This window comes from Bufo gargarizans, chromosome 4, assembly GCF_014858855.1.
Source record: "Bufo gargarizans isolate SCDJY-AF-19 chromosome 4, ASM1485885v1, whole genome shotgun sequence".
Lineage (NCBI taxonomy): Eukaryota > Metazoa > Chordata > Amphibia > Anura > Bufonidae > Bufo > Bufo gargarizans.
In genome coordinates this window covers 180,290,056-180,311,637 of record NC_058083.1, presented here as the reverse complement: position 1 = coordinate 180,311,637, position 21,582 = coordinate 180,290,056, and the positions used below count along the sequence as shown (strand labels likewise).

General features: G+C 41.2%; 1 protein-coding gene across 8 annotated transcripts in view; it reads right to left on the bottom strand.

Moving 5' to 3' along the window:
* TNIK (TRAF2 and NCK interacting kinase) overlaps window positions 1-21,582 on the bottom strand; it is a 313,379-nt gene that overhangs the window by 30,069 nt on the left and 261,728 nt on the right. For 6 of the 8 annotated variants that reach the window (XM_044288827.1, XM_044288833.1, XM_044288830.1 and 3 more), the window contains 3 exons: window positions 8,705-8,883; window positions 8,010-8,127; window positions 1,707-1,871 (listed from right to left, as the gene is read on the bottom strand). In XM_044288827.1, the coding sequence (XP_044144762.1) occupies window positions 1,707-1,871; window positions 8,010-8,127; window positions 8,705-8,883 (462 nt within the window). The remainder of the gene's footprint in view (window positions 1-1,706; window positions 1,872-8,009; window positions 8,128-8,704; window positions 8,884-21,582) is intronic. The other 2 variants (XM_044288829.1, XM_044288832.1) reach the window with 2 other exon arrangements.

Genomic DNA, 21,582 nt, shown 5'->3' with positions numbered 1-21,582 from the left:
CATCTTTAAAACCTCTGCTTACAGGCTTTCAATGAAGACCTAGTCACATGGCAATTTCATTCTCTGAAAGTTCTCATTCAAGTACTGCAAGCAGAGATCAGGGGTTATCCAAGTTCTGTAATGCCCCCCCCCCCCCATATGCCCAGGCCACTCACAGAGATTGTACTTGCCTCGCTCCCCGGCACGGCCGCCGCTGCATCTCAATCATTTATTTTATTTTGTTAATAAAAAAACATTAGCTACTGGTTTCTAGCAATGGCCATGTAAATCTCATAGTTGTATAATGATGTATATTTTTTCAAGGTATCTAGCTAAAGATTTTTATTTTAAGCTTGTCCTTATCTTTTGTATGCATTTAAAAAATCCTCTTTGTTGGTAATTTAAAATTCCTCCCTTCCTTCTACAAACAACCCCTTAATTTGATATTTGGAATAAGAAACAATCCTTGCATGTAAAAACATGATATGAAGACCACTGACCATCAGTGTATGACGTCATCATAGCAGTAGTTGGGACCACCAATAAAGTTCTGAGGATGTCAGAGTCTGATCATACATGCTATTGATCAATAAAATATAACTGTGTACAGACTATAGAATACTTTGGGGGAAATTTATCATGGACCGACGTTTTATGCTGGTCTATGATATGATATCTCATGAGCTGCTGGAGGATGTACCTAATTTATGACGATGTGCATGCCTCACTATATGTTAGGTGCATCCTCCAGGAGTCTATAAACCTAAACAGAAATCTACATTAGCTCTGAGCTGCATTACATTTCTGTTTTCTCCAGGTTACAGATAGGATATGTATATCAGTTCGGTAGGGGTCCGACACTCAGCACACCCACCGATCATCTGTATCAGGTTGCTGCAGTGCTCGAAACTAACAGTATACAAATGGAGGCAGAAGGCTCCGTATACTGTGCAGTTTCCAGTGCCAGCGTAGTGAAGCACAGTGCCCATTCACCTTTCCAAAGGTTAGGTTATCAATATCTGTAGCCTGGAGAACCCCTTTAAATTTTCATCAGATGGAACTATAAGACTTGATGTGGGCACACTTCCCACGTGAGCCAGACAAAAGTTCTAAATGTTATAACCTTGGATAGTATAATTCATTTAAATAGGTTTTTTGGTTTCAGCATATTGATGGCCTATCCTCATGATCAGTGTAGGTACAACTCTGGGTCTGGCTGTGGGTCACCTGTATAAAGGGGCTGCATAAATCAGCTGCAATCTCCTGCACCACCACTACTAAGTAGACACCATTCCAGTAGATGGCCTCATACTGCTTGCATGAGTGCCATGGCCCCTTTAAACAGCTGATTAGAGGCGGTGCTAAGAGTCGAACCCCGCTGATCTAATATTGATGGTCTAACTTTGGGCTAGGCTGTCAATAGGCCGATGCCAGAAAACACACTTAAGATAAAGGAATGACATACTATCATATGACAAAAAAGTCAGAGTAACTTTTATGACTGCATAGACCTTGTGGTTAAACTCCTCTACACAGTGACTACTAAGATTATCTGCGAATGAAGAAGTGAAACTTTCCAACAAAGTTCAATTTAGGCAAGCATTCGCATTGCATGCAGTAACAGATTTAGAGGAGGTATGGTCATTTATGTAGTGTTACACCAGGGTTAATACTCAGAACCAGTTAGCCAGCAAGCGTTAAGGTTAGTTGGTAGTGCCACCACCTACTTCAGTCCCAGTCTCCATTTCCTGTGCATGCGTTGAACCTCTCCCTAAAGCCTCAGTTGGAGTACCCACCGGAGAGTGGCTCTGTTGAACTAAGTCAGGGAGATTTATGTGGCCGGCAAAACCATTACTTTCTGCATGGCCAGAGCGTTTTTTATCTCCAGATGTCTGCAGAGATAGGAAGGAAAGCACATGGACAATTACATTAAAAGTGAAAATGTAAAGAACATCATGCATGTAGAGCTTTAGGAACATAACTAGAAATATAAATTATTTTAGTATACTACAAGGCAGCCACAGCGTACACCGTCTCCTCAAACAGCTGATCGGCGGGTGTCGAACAAAAAAAAAAAAAAAATTATTATATATATATATATATATATATATATATATATATATATATATATATATACACACACACACACAGTACAGACCAAAAGTTTGGACACACCTTCTCATTCAAAGAGTTTCTTTATTTTCATGACTATGAAAATTGTAGATTCACACTGAAGGCATCAAAACTATGAATTAACACATGATGTGGAATTATATACATAACAAAAAAGTGTGAAACAACTGACAATATGTCATATTCTAGGTTCTTCAAAGTAGCCACCTTTTGCTTTGATTACTGCTTTGCACACTCTTGGCATTCTCTTGTTGAGCTTCAAGAGGTAGTCACCTGAAATGGTTTTCACTTCACAGGTGTGCCCTGTCAGGTTTAATAAGTGGGATTTCTTGCCTTATAAATGGGGTTGGGACCATTAGTTGCGTTGTGGAGAAGTCAGGTGGATACACAGCTGATAGTCCTACTGAATAGACTGTTAGAATTTGTATTATGGCAAGAAAAAAGCAGCTAAGTAAAGAAAAACGAGTGGCCATCATTACTTTAAGAAATTAAGGCCAGTCAGTCCGAAAAATTGGGAAAACTTTGAAAGTGTCCCCAAGTGCAGTCACAAAAACCATAAAGCGCTACAAAGAAACTGGCTCACATGCAGACTGCCCCAGGAAAGGAAGACCAAGAGTCACCTCTGCTGCGGAGGATAAGTTCATCAGAGTCACCAGCCTCAGAAATCGCAGGTTAACAGCAGCTTAGATTAGAGACCAGGTCAATGCCACACAGAGTTCTAGCAGCAGACACATCTCTAGAACAACTGTTAAGAGGAGACTGTGTGAATCAGGTCTTCATGGTAGAATATCTGCTAGGAAACCACTGCTAAGGACAGGCAACAAGCAGAAGAGACTTGTTTGGGCTAAAGAACACAAGGAATGGACATTAGACCAGTGGAAATCTGTGCTTTGGTCTGAGGAGTCCAAATTTGAGATCTTTGGTTCCAACCACCGTGTCTTTGTGCGACGCAGGAAAAGGTGAACGGATGGACTCTACATGCCTGGTTGCCACCGTAAAGCATGGAGGAGGAGGTGTGATGGTGTGGGGGTGATTTTCTGGTGACACTGTTGGGGATTTATTCAAAATTGAAGGCATACTGAACCAGCATGGCTACCACAGCATCTTGCAGCGGCATGCTATTCCATCCGGTTTGTGTTTAGTTGGACCATCATTTATTTTTCAACAGGACAATGACCCCAAACACACCTCCAGGCTGTGTAAGGGCTATTTGACCATGAAGGAGAGTGATGGGGTGCTGCGCCAGATGACCTGGACTCCACAGTCACCGGACCTGAACCCAATCGAGATGGTTTGGGGTGAGCTGGACTGCAGAGTGAAGGCAAAAGGGCCATCAAGTGCTAAGCATCTCTGGGAACTCCTTCAAGACTGTTGGAAGACCATTTCAGGTGACTACCTCTTGAAGCTCATCAAGAGAATGCCAAGAGTGTGCAAAGCAGTAATCAAAGCAAAAGGTGGCTACTTTGAAGAATCTAGAATATGACATATTTTCAGTTGTTTCGCACTTTTCTGTTATGTATATAATTCCACATGTGTTAATTCATAGTTTTGATGCCTTCAGTGTGAATCTACAATTTTCATAGTCATGAAAATAAAGAAAACTCTTTGAATGAGAAGGTGTGTCCAAACTTTTGGTCTGCACTGTATATATATCATAAAATTAAACAGAAAGGGTATAAATGACCCCCGTGTCTGTGATTGTTTTTATTATCACGATTCATTTTATTTATCAACTCCTATTATAAATTTATAAATTATAGCTTAATTTAATCATATGAATTAAAAAAATATATTGTTTTAGATATATTCATATTAATTCTCTATTTTTTATATATTTATTAAACAGTCATGTAATGTGTCCTCATGGATGTTATAGAAACGTAACTTCTTATATAATCTTACCAATTTAATGTTTTTCTATATACATTGATTACGATTTTTGGTAATTATAAATATTATTATATATGAAATCCCAGCTATCTTTCTTCCCCACCCTACAATGTCTTATGTCTTGCAGACTTGATAAAGGGGTCCTACTTACGCGGAAACGAGTTGTCTTGAACTAAAAAATAAAAACAGATTTTATTTGATACCTATATCTGGTTGTGAACTGCGCCTCTTACTATCTACAATCAGCTCGACAATTCCAATATTAGATCTGATATTGATGACCTATCCTGAGGATATGTCCTCAAAATGAAAAAGCCCGGAGAACCCCTTTAAGCATTCATACTACCTACATGCAGGCATTTAAAAATACTGGTTAACACTATCTTATCTAGAAAAATACTTCACGCTTCAAAAATGATAATCATATAGAATCAGAATTTCAATGTTAAATGGGTTATCCGATATCTAAAATATCCCAATGCCCAAGCCCCTTGTATGGATTATACTTACCTGCTCCCTAGCACCTGCATCTCTTCGGATCCCTGCACGGCTGCAGCATCTCCCCGTTGCTTAGATTAAAACATCTGGCGCATATGGGGGAGAGGGGTACAGCCAATAGTAGGCCGCAACGGTGATCAGCTTCAAGAGGTCTCGTGCCCATTGCGGCCTGCTATTGGCTGCTCCCCCCTTTGTTGCCAGATGTTTTGGTCTGAGCGATGGAGAGATGCAGAGACGACTGTGCAGGGATCTGGTGAGACACGGGTGCCGGGGAGCAGGTAAGTATAATCTATACAAGGGGCCCGGGTATTGGGGGGGATATTTTAGATATCGGATAAGCCCTTTAATTTGGAACCTTACCTATCTGTATGGACCATTATCAAAATGGTCAAAGGAGGCTTCAGAGTATGCACCAAATACAAAACAGGTAAGCCACAAGCATACTTGCCATCAGTCCCGATTGTGCTCGGTCTATCCCACGAACTGGGATGCAAAAAGGTTGGGCTTGTGCAAATCCAACCCCCCAAAAATGTTCTTGTTTTGTGGGTGTTCTCTGTCTGCTTGGGCCCTTCTTGGGGCGGTGCTTAAATGTTGTGATTTTTACTTTTTATATGTCGCATGCACATCTAGGGGTGTAATTTTTGTTTGTGAGCCACTGGTTGGGGAACATGGTTGTCTTATAAACAGCAAGGAATAAGGGAATAAAGCGTAATATCACCATCACCAGCGTTAATTCCAGACATGAATAGTAATTCAACATGCAAACCTTTTCAGGTTGAAATGATGAATCCAGAAGTGGCAACTGATCTTTGGTAAAAACTACATACGGTTCTTTTCTACATGCACAAGTAGGATTGACATTTACTTAATAAAAAGCTGAATATGAAACCCTGATCCTCTCTGCTGCCACACGGACACATAGTGCAGTGAGGCACGGCTGGGATGCAATCTAATATTTATGAAATCGTTCTCGGCATTCATTATTTGGCCAGATCGCTGACAGAGTCTGGAGACTTTATTTACATTTAAAAAGAACTATGAAATGATTCATAAGGGGAATTCAGAAAGGCAAGGAAGAGACTTGAAAGCAATCTTGTAGGAGATGGCTGTGCCTTTTCGCTTGCACATCTTGGCCCTTTTCCAGTGATTGAAAAGAAGTTAATTCAAAACCAGAAAAACAGGAATCTTAAATGTCACTCATAAAGTGCAATCTTCACTTGTATTACATTATTCTCTTATCACAATGTGTTTAAAAATTAGAGGCACCGGCCTCAGTAAATGTATAGATTCCTGAAAGGAACAATAGACCTCCAAAACTATAAAAAAATATAATACATTCTTAAATAAAAATGTCTCCAGCAATTAAAGGGGTTGTCCTGCCATTTATATTGAGGACCTATCGTCAGGATAGGTCATCAATATCTGATGGGCGGGGATCTGACACCAGGCACCCCGCCAATCAGCTGTTTGAAGAGGAGGCAGTGCTCCATGCGAGCGCTACTTCGGCTCATTACACTGTGTCGTCACTGAAGTTTCGGCGGTGTAGTGTAATGACAAGTACTTGTCTTTACACTACTCTGCTGCTCCAGTGGAGACGACGGGCAGTGTAATGAAGGGGAAGCAGTGCTCACATGGATCACCGCCTCCTCTTTGAACAGCTGATCGGTGGGGTTGCTGGGTTTTGGACCTCCACTGACCAGATAATGATTACCTATTCTGACCCTAGGCAGGACAACCTCTTTAAGCCTTCAAGACTTTCTGCAAGTTGCAGGAACAAGACTGAAATCTTGCAGGTGCAGTGTGCACCCTTTCTGTCCACCCTCCTCCATCTTTGGCTGGAGACCACTAGGTACACCAGCATTATATAGCTGAAACCAGAAATTTTGGAAAAGGGGGCGAGGCTTAGCTCAAATTGACTATAATGGTGCCTATAAGCTGCATTGCTGAAGGATCTGTGAAAAGAAATACACCTGGAGTATTTTTTTTCTGCAATTTAATAAAAGAAAATGTTAGCCAGCTTTTCCAAGTTCCTGCAAAACAGATCTGGCTAGCAACGGCACAGTTTGGTATTAAGAACAAGAGATTTATCTAGGAAGTGTGACACAGTGAGAGGTTTGATCTGGGAAAACTGGTATTTTCCTCCTAGCATGTGCTGCTGGGCTGATTTACAGCCAGGTGAGGCCAAATACTGGACCAGATTTTAAGTGCAGGTCCGGGTTTTGGTAGCACCTTGCTGTCCTCAAATAGGCAGCTGGGCTTAGAAGCCAGGTCTCCGTGTTAGGATTAGGGAGTCTTGTGTCTGGATGAAGGCTTGCTACCTGTTTGGTGTGAAAACAGATTGGTGCTGCTATGTTCAGAATTGCTGCATGGTGTGAATTACCACTAATACCGCAAGGTCACTTTTTGCTAGTTTATGACTGCTTGTTTTGTCACTTGCCTAAAGTGTGAATAAAACACTGAACTGTTTGATCCAAAGAACGTGTTGTTGCCTCTATAATGCATCTGCTAATCCTGTCTACCAGAGCGAGTCCCCACATATATTATTCATCAAATCTCTATTACAGATTCTGATGGGTTTCTGGCTAGCTATTTGGTTGCGAGAGGGACCCGAAAAGCAAATATGGCAAGTTGAGATGAGCGAATTTCTGGTTATGAAATTTGTTTGCAATTCTTTTACTGGTAAAAGGTGAATTGCGTTATGGATTCCATTACCATGGACCATAACGCAATTCTATGACGGAATGCATAATAAAATGCCTCTAAAGGCATTCCGTCATAATAGAAGTCTATGGGCTGCATAACGGATCTGTTCCGTTTCCGTTATGCAGGAGAGGACTACCCTGCATAACGGAAACGGGACGGATCCGTTTTGCAGCCCATACACATCTATTATGACGGAATGAATAACAGAATGCCTCTAAAGGCATTTTGTCAAAGAATTGCGTTATGATCCGTAGTAACGAAATCCATAACGCAAATCACCTTTCACTAGTAAACGAAGCGTGAACAAATTTCAAAATATGAAATTCGCTCATCTCTAATGGCAAGCCATAGCAAGAGAGAAATGTAGTAACAGTACTCATTAGATCTGTATTACAGCTCTATATTGTTTGCTACCCAGGTTTCCTGGGATCCTGAAAGAAAAACTATGTTGAGCTGTATGGTTCTGCTGAATACTATATCTACCTGTGGCACGGCTTAAAAAGATGTCACATGCTTCACAGACTGCTATAATAAATGACTGCAGTCTATGGTTTTGGCAATCGAAAGCCTTGTTCAAGTCTCTTAGGGGGCCCAAAAATAAAAGAAACATTTTTAAATGTATAAGTTTCAAATCAAGCCCTTTTCCAATTTTAATTGCAAAAATAAACATAACTGGTATTGTCTGAACTATTCAAATACTGCATAAACGTAATTATCCTGCACAGTCAAATTTACAACTGGAAACAAATAAAAATGAAGGAATGTAAAATAATCACAAAGCTGTGTTAATACAGAATTTAACTTACCTCTCGTATCATCAAAGTCCCTTCCCTGGAGTTACTTCTGAATGACTCTGATTGGGAGTTTTCAACATTCGGTGTCCCTGTATTATATGGCTCATTATTTCCAGACATTCCAGTTGGTCTACATACAAAAAGCAAAGGGTCAGGAGGACACTAGTGAATATAGTGTGTGTGATTTACATGTCAATGTGAACACATCCCTAGAACAGCTCCATATAAAGATTTCAGATATCCTCAACATGTAAGATCAATGGCCTCCTATTCCAATAATGAACCATTCCTACTGCGGTGTGCTGGGAGAGGTCATCCTAAATAGCCGGTCTTTGAACCACAACCTGCACTTCCTACTAGTGTTATAAAGGTTTGGATTTTGATCAGGGATGAATGGGCTCAAGTAAAGGATGGGTTTGATAAGAGGCTCACACTGTGCATCCTCTCTGATTGCAAATCTTAGCAGAAAGTTTCTCTTCTTCTAGAGCTTCGATGCAACCTCTGGTGCACTAGCCACTACCTCTTCCTATGGAACCTTTTTTATAGTATGTTATTTTTCATACAATTGCTGATTGTAAGGCAGGAAATCTCCATTTTCCTCCTTCCTCCATAGCCATAATGCCTAAAGTTCTACATGATGAGACTAAGAAAATTCTGCTCTTTGGCAGCAGTCCATTAACATGCATGTACACTAATACAGCACTTACATGAGACGTGGGATGTCGCTAACTGGCACAGTTCCATCTTGAGTCTCACTCTCACCATCTTCCTCTTCACTACTGTCCGATTCCTCACTGGATGAAGAATAGTCCGTCACCTTCTTCATTGGTCGATTGGTCTCCTCAATGCGAAGTTCCCTCAGTTCTTTTGCTAAGGCAGTCAAGTCCTGTAAAAGGAGTGAATCCACATCAGTGAGGAAGGAGAATGCAGGAGCCATCTCCTCGAAGTGAGTGGTAAGCTGTGCCAAAGCCAATGAGAAAACAGCCAGACGATACTATTACAACCATTTCTATCAGACAGAGACAAGGTTTAAGGAAGAGGTAACATTAAAAGAAATTTTTCATTACAGACTTCTTTAAAACCATAATGTGCCTAATGCGTAGAGCAGATGGAAACATTCTTGTGAAATATCTGAATATTCTGTCATAGTAAGCTGGAAAATATTTTCTTTTGTGCTTCTATATCCCTGGGAGTTATTATTCTCAGATAATACAATTTTTATATATATATATATATATATATATATATATATATATATATTTTTTTTTTTTTTAATAACCTATTTATGGAAGAATTTGGATATGTACACTTGTTTCCCAGTTTACTATGAATAAGCCATGATTTCTCCACTGGGACATCACAGGCAGGGCGGACAATATGTATTCCGTGTATAGATAGGTCATGCTTATAAAGCAATGTAGGTGAGGTAGTGATAAAGCATGACAGCTCTGCGGATGATGAATTTGCTGAATCTGTGGAAGAAAACATGCAAACGACAAACACACCATTGGTCTTACCATTTCCCCCTACATTTGTGACCAATGTCGCCGCCAATGCATTCGATCAGGATTTAAGGAGAAAAAAGTATTGAACATCACCGCATTCATTTATTTCCAGACAGACAGACGTTTCCACTGCTATCTATAGGTATTTTCTACAAAGGGCTGCTTCCCAGGACGCACTGTTTAACTCTGTAGCAACTTATATGTGTACAACTTCCTTTCATCCAAATCTACACTTTTTTGCAAGTGATTTTTTTCTTCCCGTATTGTATAATGTACACGGGAAGGATTACTTGAACACGCTAAATCTAGTCATTTGATAGCTAAACATTTTGCTTTAATCGTACATTTTCCTTGGACCTAACCTATCAATGTGGGGTACACTGCTGAGTTGAATCTTAAACAGGTTGTCCCCTCTCAGACAATGGGGGCATATCGCTAGGAAATGCCCCCATTGTCTTATAAAGGTGCGTGTCCCACTGCTGGGACCCGCACCTATACCGGGAACGGAGCCCCGCAAAGTGGTGGACTCCAGTCCGGCCACCACCAAGCACTCTCCCCATAGAAGTGAATGGGAGCACACTGCACATTACCGGCCACCACTCCCGTTCACTTCTGTGGGCCTGACCAAAATAGCCGAGCCAGTGCTCAGCTATTTGTGGCAGCCTGATAGAAAATGAATAGAGGACGGCTGAGCATGAGCCCTCCACCACTTTCGGGGGTCCGTTCTCGATATAGGTGCCCCCATTATCTCAGATGAGACAACCCCTTTAATGTAAAGATGCTGCTAGAATACGGGCACTACAGCACTTCATTTAAAAGGGGGTTTCCAAGTGTTTTTAGTTTTTTTTTTACTGATGACCTGTCCTCTGGATAGTTCATCAGTATTTGATCAGTGAGGAGGGGGTGCATAAGTAGGTATATGGGGGGAGATTTTTTAAACAGCGTAAATATATTTCATTTCTAAAGAGCACTATCATAAGTGACAGTTTTGATTGGTTGCTCATAGATCTTTGGGTCATCTAATGCAACGTTTATGGCTGAAAATGTATCGGCCAAGATTAATCCATGGATTATAACAATTATTACCTATGATCTGTACTTTAAAGGGGTGGCTCAGTTCAGCAAATGGCACTTATCATGTAGATAAAGTTAATACAAGGCAGTTACTAATGGCTTCAGCATGTTGACAGATCTGGATTGCCTGATAAACTAGAATTTGCTTGTTGAAAGGGCAATTGGCGGCAGTATTAGACTGTAAGATTATCGTTAACGAGTGTTACTACAAAACGCTTATTGGCGATCATCGTGCACAAAATCTGCCAGTGTAATACCCCCTAAAGGGGTATTCCCATCTGAGACAATGGGGGTATATTGTTAGGATATGCCCCCATTGTCCGATAGGTGCCAGTACACTGAGAACAGAGCAGGGAAGGTGGTGGCCAGAGGACCCTGGGTTTTCCGGTGTCTGGCCACCATCAAGCGCTCTCCCCATAGCAGTGGATGGGAGAGCACCGTGCTTGTGCGGCCACCGCTCCCGTTTATCTCTATGGGGCTGACGGAAATAGCCGAGCCAGCGTTCATTAATTTTTGCGTCCCCATAGAAATTAATGGAGGGCGGCTGCGCATGCGCAGTGCGTCTCCACAGCTTTCGGGGCTCCAATCTCAGGTTAGGTGTGGGTCCTAGCGATATGCCCCCATGTGATGGGAAAACTCCTTTAAGGGATTGAACTTAATGGTTTTGTTGCTCAATAAAATATTATTTGAACTGTATTACCTAATACATCATATATATATATATATATATATATATATATATATATATTTATTTTATTTTTTTAATTAAATGTTTTCTTATTATTTAGATATATTTATTATTTATATCTACATAATATTTAAAGTATATACCTACTTATGCGCCCCTAGTAATAATACATATGCTTTAGTAAACATTACCATGCTAAAAATTGATTATTAAAGCATTTTTATTAAATGGGACTGGCCCATGGACAAAATTTTAAACCTTTCCACAGAACAGGTAATAAATGTATGTTCACTGGGGGTCCAACCACTGGAAACGCCACTGGTTAAGAGAATGGGGGCCTCAAGTCCTCTGTGTGAACATCGATCCATTCACTTCTAAGGGAGTCATGGAGAAAGCCAATGCTCCATTCACATACGGAAACCCACTGGAAACAGCACCAGTCAGGAGAACGGGGGTCCTCAAGTCCTCTTTGTAACCATCAATCCATTTACTTTTTTTGGGACTGATGGACATGGTTGAGGCTCAACTTGACAGTCCCTTAGACCAGTGTTCCTCAACTCCATTCCTAACGGTCCAGCTGTCGGTCATGTTTTCTGGATTTCCTTAGTATTAGGGTCCATTCACACGTCCGTTGTTTCTTTCCTGATCTGTTCCGTTTTTTGCGGAACAGATCTGGAACCATTCATTTTCAATGGGTCCTGAAAAAAATCGGACAGCACAATGTCTGATTTTTTTTCAGGACCCATTCAAAATGAATGGGTACAGATCTGGTCCAGATCTTTTCCGCAAAAAACGGAACAGATCAGGAAAGAAACAACGGACGTGTGAATGGACCCTTAAGTAGGTGATATAATTAGTGTCAATGCATTGGTACTTAACACAGGTATTCATTCTGTGGGATAATCTCAAATCATGACTGGCAGGTGGGCCCTGAGGACCCGAGTGGAGAAACACTGCCATAGACAGTGACTGGAATGGTGGTCAAACATGTGCATTACTGCTCCATTCACACAGGGGACTCAAGGTTCCAGCAGCCGTAACCTAATAATCATACATTTCTCACGTGCCCTGTGGATGGGTAATAAATGTTGTCCATAGGCCCAATCCCTTTAAATGTATATGTTTTTTTTATGGCTTGAGACAGATAAACTGGAAGAATAACTCGAGGCTACACACTTTTCTGGAATTAAATTGGTATAACACAAATTGTGTGGACTAGAATTAGTATTAAAAGAAGCAGGCATTTGTGGCTCCTAATTTCCATTACCTGTATCCATCTCAAGAAAAGTAGCAGCAAATGTTTTTTTTTTATAATGAGGAGCAATTACCTTGTGCAGTAATAAATGGCATTACCTTCATTTACCATGTCGATGGAATACTAACGTAATAAGGGAACGCTGAACAGAACCAGTTACGGCTCTATTAATTCTAATGCCTTGGGCGGTCAATGAAATTGCTCCAGTCTCAATTTCCCAAACTGCTAAAGACACGGCATTAGGATTTTGTGTATGCACATCAACGTGTGCTCTTTATTCAATTGAAAAATTCAAATTACAGTTTTAGAACTAACGATCCAAATCATAGTTCATATTAAAATGAATATTAGCTCCAACTTTTGGAACGTTTAATCATTTTCAGCCAAGGAATAAGTGATATAACCATTCTGTTACTTTAGTCAATTAAAGTTTGAACATAGCGGACGATAAATAGAGGTCTGTAGTGTGCACGTGAAAGAGAAATCCTACAGATGCAGTGTAACCTTAAATGACTATAATATTCTTTCTGGGGTCGGCCATCACCAGACAATATCATTTTGCACTAAAGCACCCTCATAAGAATATTCCTACCAGAAAGGCACAGCAATCGTTTGGGGTACAGCTGATACAGAGAAGCCACGGAGAAAAAAAATTCTCAGCATTTCCCTGAATGCCATCAAAAGGATAATACATACCACAAAACAGATATAATAAAAGGTGTAAATAGGCATGTATGGCTACCTCCAGGGATAAAGGCGTATGTAGAAGGTGATCAAGTACTAGTTAACCAACAAAATCACTACAACTACACTAAACTTGCAACCGTTTAATGCTGGCCATACAGTTTACATAGCTGTCGGACAAAGGCTTCTTTGGACAACAGCTATGGCTCAAATAAGTGTCCTTGTGTTCTCAATGGGGAGAGGTTAGTAAGACTAGTGTCACACTGCAGCTAAACTGTTCCGGAAGGCTGTTCCAGTAGAGGAAAAGCCTGCTGGAGTTCATTGCATCCGGCATAGCCGTAAACTGCCAGGCCCCATTATCTATAATGGGACCTGGCGGGGATCTGGCCTGTTTCCAGCATTAGTGCTGAGATTTGGCCAGACAAATACCACTGCAAGCAGAGTTTTTGTCCATTTGAATCCCGGCACTAATGCTGGAAACAGGTCGGATACCCGCTGGGTCTAATTATAGTCAATGGGTTCCGGCGGGGAAAGTTAGTATCCAGCTATTCCGGATACAATGAACTCCTGGACTCCGGCAGATTGTTCCTCTACCGGAACAGTTTAGGGCAAGTGTGAAACCAGCCTAAGCCGCTGTCAGACTCCCCTGGTGGAAACTTCTCTCATGGGGAACAAAAGCATCGGGCATGTGTAAATTCAGGATCTGCTGTCAATGTAGAGTTTTGACAACGACTCTAGATGGTGGGCCAGTCGTGCCTAAATCGGCAGGTTCAGCTGTAATTAAGCTAATATGAATGGCCACCTTCACTGAACAGGGTGAAAAAGTTCAGGCAGTGGGATTCTACATGTCTGATCATTTTGTTCTCAGGGAGGAGAGCCAAGCGTACAAGTTAAGGATGGAGTTAGAAGAGATTGCTGTCGGCTGAAGGAGCACTCAGCAGACAGCAGTCGGACGTATTCAGCAAGCTTCATGAGTCTTCATTACTATGACTAGAAGTAAGCGAATTTTCATATTTTGAAATTCGTTCACGCTTCGTTTGGTGGTAAAAGCAGAATTGCGTCATGGAGTCCGTTACCACGGACCAAAACACAATTCTATGACGGAATGACTTTAGAGGCATTCCGTTATTCATTCCGTCATAACAGGAGTCTATGGGCTGCAAAACGGATCCGTCCCGTTTCCGTTATGCAGGGGAGTCCTCTCCTGTATAACGGAAACGGGACGGATCCATTATGCAGGCCATAGACTTCTATTATGACGGAATGAATAACAGATTGCCTCTAAAGGCATTCCATTATGCATTCCGTCATAGAATTGCGTTATAGTCCGTGGTAACCGAATCCATAACACAATTCTGCTTTTAGCACCAAATGAAGCATGAACGATTTTAATAACATGAAATCCGCTCATCTCTAACTATGACTAATGGCCTACTCAATCCTACTTTCCACTAGTTAATGACTTCAGCTTTCTAACCGATTCGAATTTAACCAAAATTATTTTTCTGTCCAGTACTAATTGTCCGTGTAATTTAACTTGTAAAAGGCAAGAAAGATCTTACCGTTTTGTTTTTAGTTTTCACTCTCCGCGGCATGATCTTTCCATCATCCGCGGGCATTTCCTGTGACATAACAGCCTGTAGAAAGGTATCGAGTGTGAAAGGAAAGGACAGTAAAAAAAACAAAATAAAAACCCATGATCTGTTAATGAGATGTCCCAGGTTTCCTGACCATGCCATTACCAAATGTGTGCAAAACAGTAGAAGACAAGAAGTGCACTGTACACATCCACTAACAAGTGATGACAAGCAGCCTGGACATGAATGCAGCAAGTCACATCTTCTGTGCCTCGTTGACTCCATCACACAGCAGCACTCAGAATGAGTGACCCAGAAGCGAGCATGCACAAAGTCTATGTGATTTCCAGGCACTGGCTCAACATACCATATCACGTAAGTGGGTAGTTAATACAGCACTGAGCAAGAGACGTTAATGCTTAACCCATAGCCTACAGTTTCAATGTTAAGGGTACGTCCACACATAAGCAAATCTGCAGCACTGTACTGTACCAGCAAAGTGAATGAGATTTTAAGAAAATTCATCCAGACGCTGCACAGAAAATCCGCACCATACCAATTCATGCTGTGGATTTCACCACTGGCTGTCAACCCTTGCAATGCAAAGGCTGAAAGCAGTAGAGGATCTACTGTGATCCTGGAAGCGATGCTATGGCAAAAACCAGTCCGTTTTGGGTGTTTTTTTGTGTCGGTGGTTTTCCTCCTGATCACATCTGAACCCTGGGACCCCCACACATTAGGGGTATAAAAGAGTATAGGACCATATGCTAGGGCAAGGTTCCAAACAGGGACTCCCTTATCAGGGTGGGTTGCTCCTTGGTTAGGTTCTTCAGGGCATAACAGCTCATTGACCACCATCACCTTAGGGTGTTATAGGGTTTAGTGTCCTCCTCCGCTGCCACCTAGGAGACCCGACCCTGCATCTCTCTGAATTCTGGGAACCTATGCCTATTATAGATTCTCTATAGTACACCCTAAAAATACAGCACCATTGGCTTTCTCCACTGCATGAAGCACCAGTGCATCTAGCAATGCTGCGTTTTTTTAATCTTTATGGTTGGTCCTTATTCATGGCTCCTGGCTTAGGTTTTTTGTATTTATTTCTTGCCTATTGAGGAGCTCTATTTTTTACTGATTGTAGACATTAGAAGTTATGTTTTAGTATGCCCTTATGTTTGGATAGTTAGATTTTAAGCTCTTAAGGGTTCTCTTCATTGCTTTTTTTATTTCATTGTGGGGAAAATGCACACACTGCTTTTGCTTTGCAAATACTGAAACCCTGACGGAATCTCAGTGGTACCAATGAAAGTAAATGGTGTCCATATGTCTACAGTATATGGATTCATCGTCCCTGTGCTCACCGCTCTGTTATGAATGGAAGCAATGACACTAATGTAAAATAACCAATTCGTTTTTTGTAGGACCAGTAAGGTTCACACGTGCATTACTCCTTTTCCATCAGGATTCTGTTGCCGCAAAGACATGTTCACACTGTGGATTTTCCATACACATTTCAGCATGTATTTTGTGCTGAAATACAAAGGAAGGTTGCCTGCATTTCAATATTTCTCAGCTGGAATGTGTGCCTCTGTTCAGGTGGTCACAGTGGGGTTTTTTCTGCACGGATTTCAAATCCACATCAAGAAGGGGAAACCATGGTGGATGTCCGCACAATGGATTAGCCCTTCTGAAAGGGGCTAGTTCAAGGTTGGATCCATTTTTCCAAAGTGTATTTTATTTGTGTGCACATACCCTTAAAAGATCTGATCACCGCAGAACGTGGCATTATTCTACCCAAGAAACCTGATAAACTCAACAGTCAATGAGGGTTTAAAAAACCTGGATCGGTCATGATGCTATGCCTAATATGGATCCTGCAAAAATGGAAGCCATGACACCAGCATGATCAGAGCTTTCATTTGCACATATGTCAAAGTTGTCAGCTCTCCACCTTTGTGGTTATGATATATATTACTGTGTTTAAAGGCTACAATGGGTCTAAAATTGCCACCTTTCTACGCGGTAATACATGTATTCATATTTTTTGCAATTTTTTTTAGTATTAATTAATAAATGCATTATTCGTTAATGTTTAAAAGAAATGCAGTAAATGTCTCAAATACACTGCGTCAGAAGACTACGTATAGTGTAGGTCCCAGGAAACCAGAATGGAACACAGGGCGTATATTTTCAGTGGAAAATGGACAGTTGGCAACCATAGATAGAGCATCCAATGCCATGAGAAAATCACTGAACAACATGATCACAAATGCAGTGGAGAAAGGGATGTTGGCACCTAATACTAAGAAGCTAGTAGAAAATAAGCATTGACATGAAGAAGATGGGGAAACATCAGATATCACCTAAAAACTGGTGACACTCTACGCCTAATGGCTGGCTCACACATGCATTTTTGTAAATCTAATGCTCACTTATTGCTACATGTAAAATGTAGGCCACAAATTAACAATTGCTCACTGTGTATATATTACAGTCCAAAGTAGAAGATGCTAAAGGAATCGCTATACTCAGCAGCTTGTGTGATGCTGCAGAGAAAATATGATGTGAGCCCCAATTTCACATAAGTAAAGGCGGATTTACACGGGGCAATTCTCAGGCCAATTATTGGGAATGAGCATTACTACGCACGCTACTTCCCGATAATAGGCCTGAGTAAATGTGTTGCCGATCACCCGACGAACACGCAAAACGCTTATTCATTGGGTGAAATGATCTTTCACGCAGCACATTAAATCATCAATCGTGCCATGTGAACTGAATTAATCTGTATGAGGATGACCGCTGGCATTACCGATCATTCATCCCCATACACTGGAGGAGATTCCTGCAGGTAAATGCAGCGCTTCACCCCACTGATAATGGCCTGCTTGATCGGCACATGTAACTGCATCTTCACATATATAACTTGGACAGTGACTCAATTTGTGGCAATAGATCACCCATGTTCAAAGGGCTCAAAGCTCAAAATGGTCTAAAATAACAAGCTGAGTTTGGGTGGTTGCAACATCTAGAATTTTTTTTTCTTTCAAACCCCTGCATTTTTTTTTTTTGGACCAAAAGATGCCAAAGTCAGACGTATGTAACAAACAAAAACAAAGTGCTAGAAAATAAAAATAAAAAAACACTGCGTTTTGAGACAGTTTCCTAGTGTCTTTTTGGTCCCTTGTTTTTTTTTTTCAAATCACAGCATTTGTTCTCCCATAGATTAAACACCTGAAAAAATGCAAGCAAAACATAACTGAAAAAAAAATATGCCACCTCCAAAAAAAGGCTTGTAGAAAATGCGCACCACCCTATACAAGCCAAAAAACACCCAAAAAGGGTGGTAAGATGGTTGGTTTGGCATTTTAGATCATTTTAAGCTTTCATTAAAACTTTTTAAGCTTCATTTTGGGCAATGGCTGTTAAGTTTGCATAAATGGACAAGCAAAAGGGGTCGTTGCAAGAAGTTTTATAGACTAACAGTGTATAGCAAACATTTCTTTTGGGCTCAAAATCACTTTTATATTATTTTACCAAACAGCTTGTAATAATGGCTTTTAAGACATTTTGCACAGGGGAATCTATCACATATCCATAAAGGGTTAACCGAGTGCATGCTTCTGAAGCCCACTCTTGAAGATATGTTTGGAGTGCTGTATACAGTGTCCGAATATCAGCTGAACTTCTGGCCAATAGGCACCTCTAGGAACACCTGGCTGGCAGAAGGAGCAGCGCACAGCCCCCTGGTTCTTTGATGTGTACTCTCGTGACACATACACTCTAAATGGAGTGTTTCATCAAAAAGTGACCTATTGTTTAAATCAAGTTTTTTGGTGAAACTTATTTTTAGAATTTTTGGTGATTTTTACTTTTACATTTCCAAGGCATTATATTTAAAGTCCTATATTTAATTTTTGTAATATACTTTATAAAAATTTTTACGGGTGTAAAGATCCCACAGGACTGCAAGGACAGGGGAGCAGTGAGCTCTGTACTGGTAGGAGCCCACATCTCTGCCCCATACTTGTGTCCGTTCCCCCCAGCTGTAGGCTGGCTTAGTACATCGGTTCAGGAGACCCTGCACCGACGTGCTTTGCCAGGCTTCAGGTGAGCAGAGCGGGCACAAGCAAGAGTTATGCATAGCACATCATTGCTTCTGCCTATGCCCACTCACGAAAAGCTCTACACAGCACATCGATGTAGGGTGCCCTGCACTGATGTCATATGCCAGGCTTCAGAGGGGAGTGGGTACAAGCATGGGGCAGTGATGTGTGTTCCTGCCAGTACAGCCCTCACTGTGGCCCCTATGCCTGTGCCACAGTAGAATCCATACACATCACAGTGTACAGATTCCAAAGTGCTATAGACACCTTGAACTTCAGACAGCTATTTTGTCAGTAAAATGGTAAAATAAATGAAATATATTACAGAAATTTATCCTAAGGCTTTTAGATTAGTTTTTAATAAGGCTGTTCGAAAGGCTAGTTACACATTTAAAAAAAAATCCTTAAATCTTGCAGTTTTCACCCTGGCCACTAAGGCTTAAAAATACACCAAATCTTTCTGTTCTCTGACAGCAGCTACATGGGCTGTAGACAAATTGGACAGGAGGGGACCCTACAGGAGTCTGGGCATGCTGTGTAACCCGTGCAGACGTCCGGAAGAGTAGATAAGCTGTGATGTCACTTATTTGGAATGTTGGATCCTGTGTTATCTTTTTATAGGAATTATCTTTCATGGTAATCCTGCTTGTGATGATAATAAGATGACTTCTGAAAAGTGATCTCTACAGAACACTCCTTTACTACTGATGAATCAGCAGATGGCCTCCGGATAGGCCATTAATATGTGATCGTCGGGGATTCAATAACTTGCATGTCTGCTGTTTTGGGGTACATCCAGCAATGGAGGCTGGTTCCTAAACTACGCAGCTTGTTACTGTGGTACTGATCCTACTGAAGGGAATGGGAGCTGCGCTGCATTTACAATATTAGTCTTAGAGGCCAGTGTGAAAATTGCAGTATTTTATATCTATAGATTTTAAATCACAGTAAGCAGCTTCCATACAATGGATGAAACAGAACACACCTTACAATACATGAGAACATTTCAGGAGCAGATAGGTGTCCTGTGCATGTGGCCACAATCTTGGATCGTTTTTCCTCTGACCCTACATATGATTTTGAGCTTTGCGTGTTTCCCAACTTCATTCATTTTCAATCGCATTATAATACAACATCCCTAACGTTTGTGCTAATGAATGAGTCGGTCTGCAGCACATGATTCTATTGAAGTGGATGAAAGTCAGTGAAGTTGAGATGAAGATACAAAACTGCTGATATCACACTCAGAGCCCACGGAGAACAGGTCGCAATGTGGACTATAAAATGGGATCACTAACCTCATCTATTGCTTTCTTATAGCTCTTTGAGAAAGGGAGGGATAATCAACATCGGAGAAAGCAGAGCAGGTCAAGGGAAAGCCGCGGGGAAGGAAGCAGGTTAAAAATACAAGTGTTAATCATATGCTTGACAAGCTTTCTGAACGGGCAGATACACAGCCAAGTCCTCGCCAAAGAGCGCACAGGGTAGACAGGACACGGGATGCTGAATCATTACCAGACGGTGGGTGCTGCATCACCCATAGATTTATAAAGTCACACTTCATTCTCCTTAGATCAAGTTTTAATACATCCACATAATGCAAACATACCTCACGAATGTACGAAAAAAAATTCTACATACAAGAGTTCATATTAAAGGGGTTTTCCACGATTTTTGTACTGATAGCGTATCCTCCGTTTAGGCCATCAAGCTCTGATTGGCAGCGGTCCAACGCCCCGTATCCCACTAATGATGCGTCCATTGTGTTGTGGACGAAGCTGGTTACTGTAGCTATCCTCCCATTCACACTGCAGTCACCAATTCTATCTACTACTCAGTGGATGTAGTCTGTAGATGTGCAGTTCCTGGGATTTCGGGAGTCGGAGCTACTCGGCGGCAGCCGATCAGCAGAGGTGTGGGCTGTTGGGCCTCCGCCAATATAAAAATCCTGGAATACCCCTTTAAGTCATGAATTCTGCAGTGATAGCATAAAATAAATTAGAACATGCCTTATATTATATTATTAGAGTGTCTGCCATACACATGAGATAACTGCGGGCTGATCATTCGGGATCCAGCATGAGGAAAATCCAACATGCCCAACCCTTTAGGTCGTAGGTGGAGAGTCAGGAGGCCCCCATACACATTAGATGGTCAGCCGTTTCTGCCAAAGTGCATCTAATGTTCATGGTTAGCTTCTACTTTAAGAAAAAAAAGGTCTGTTTTTTTTTCCTCCAGAAACAGCACCACTTATAGGGTGTGTTTAGTACTGCAACTCAGCCTCAATTACAGGAAAAGCTTTCGATGACCGTTTAGCTTTCAGTTCTTCTGATCAGTGAGAAAAAGAAAGATAAAAAAACTGATCCTGTATTTTAAGCATTAGGTTATGCTCAGAGTCAGGGTACTTTCACACTAGCGTTATTAGAATCATCCGGAATAACGGATCCGGTATTTAAATTTTTTCAAAGATCAAAAGAGAAAGTAGCTCCTCCTATATCCCGGCACAGTTACAGACCAGAAAAACAGATTCGTTGATGCAGCATTTTCTGGAACACTTGGTACCGGATCAGGCATTAATACATCTCTCCGGAGTGCAGTATTAATCTGGGATTTTAGCCGGAAAAAATACAGCAGCAAGCTGTGGTATTTTGTCCGGTCAAATACTGTACGAGGGACGGAAGACATCCTGATGCATA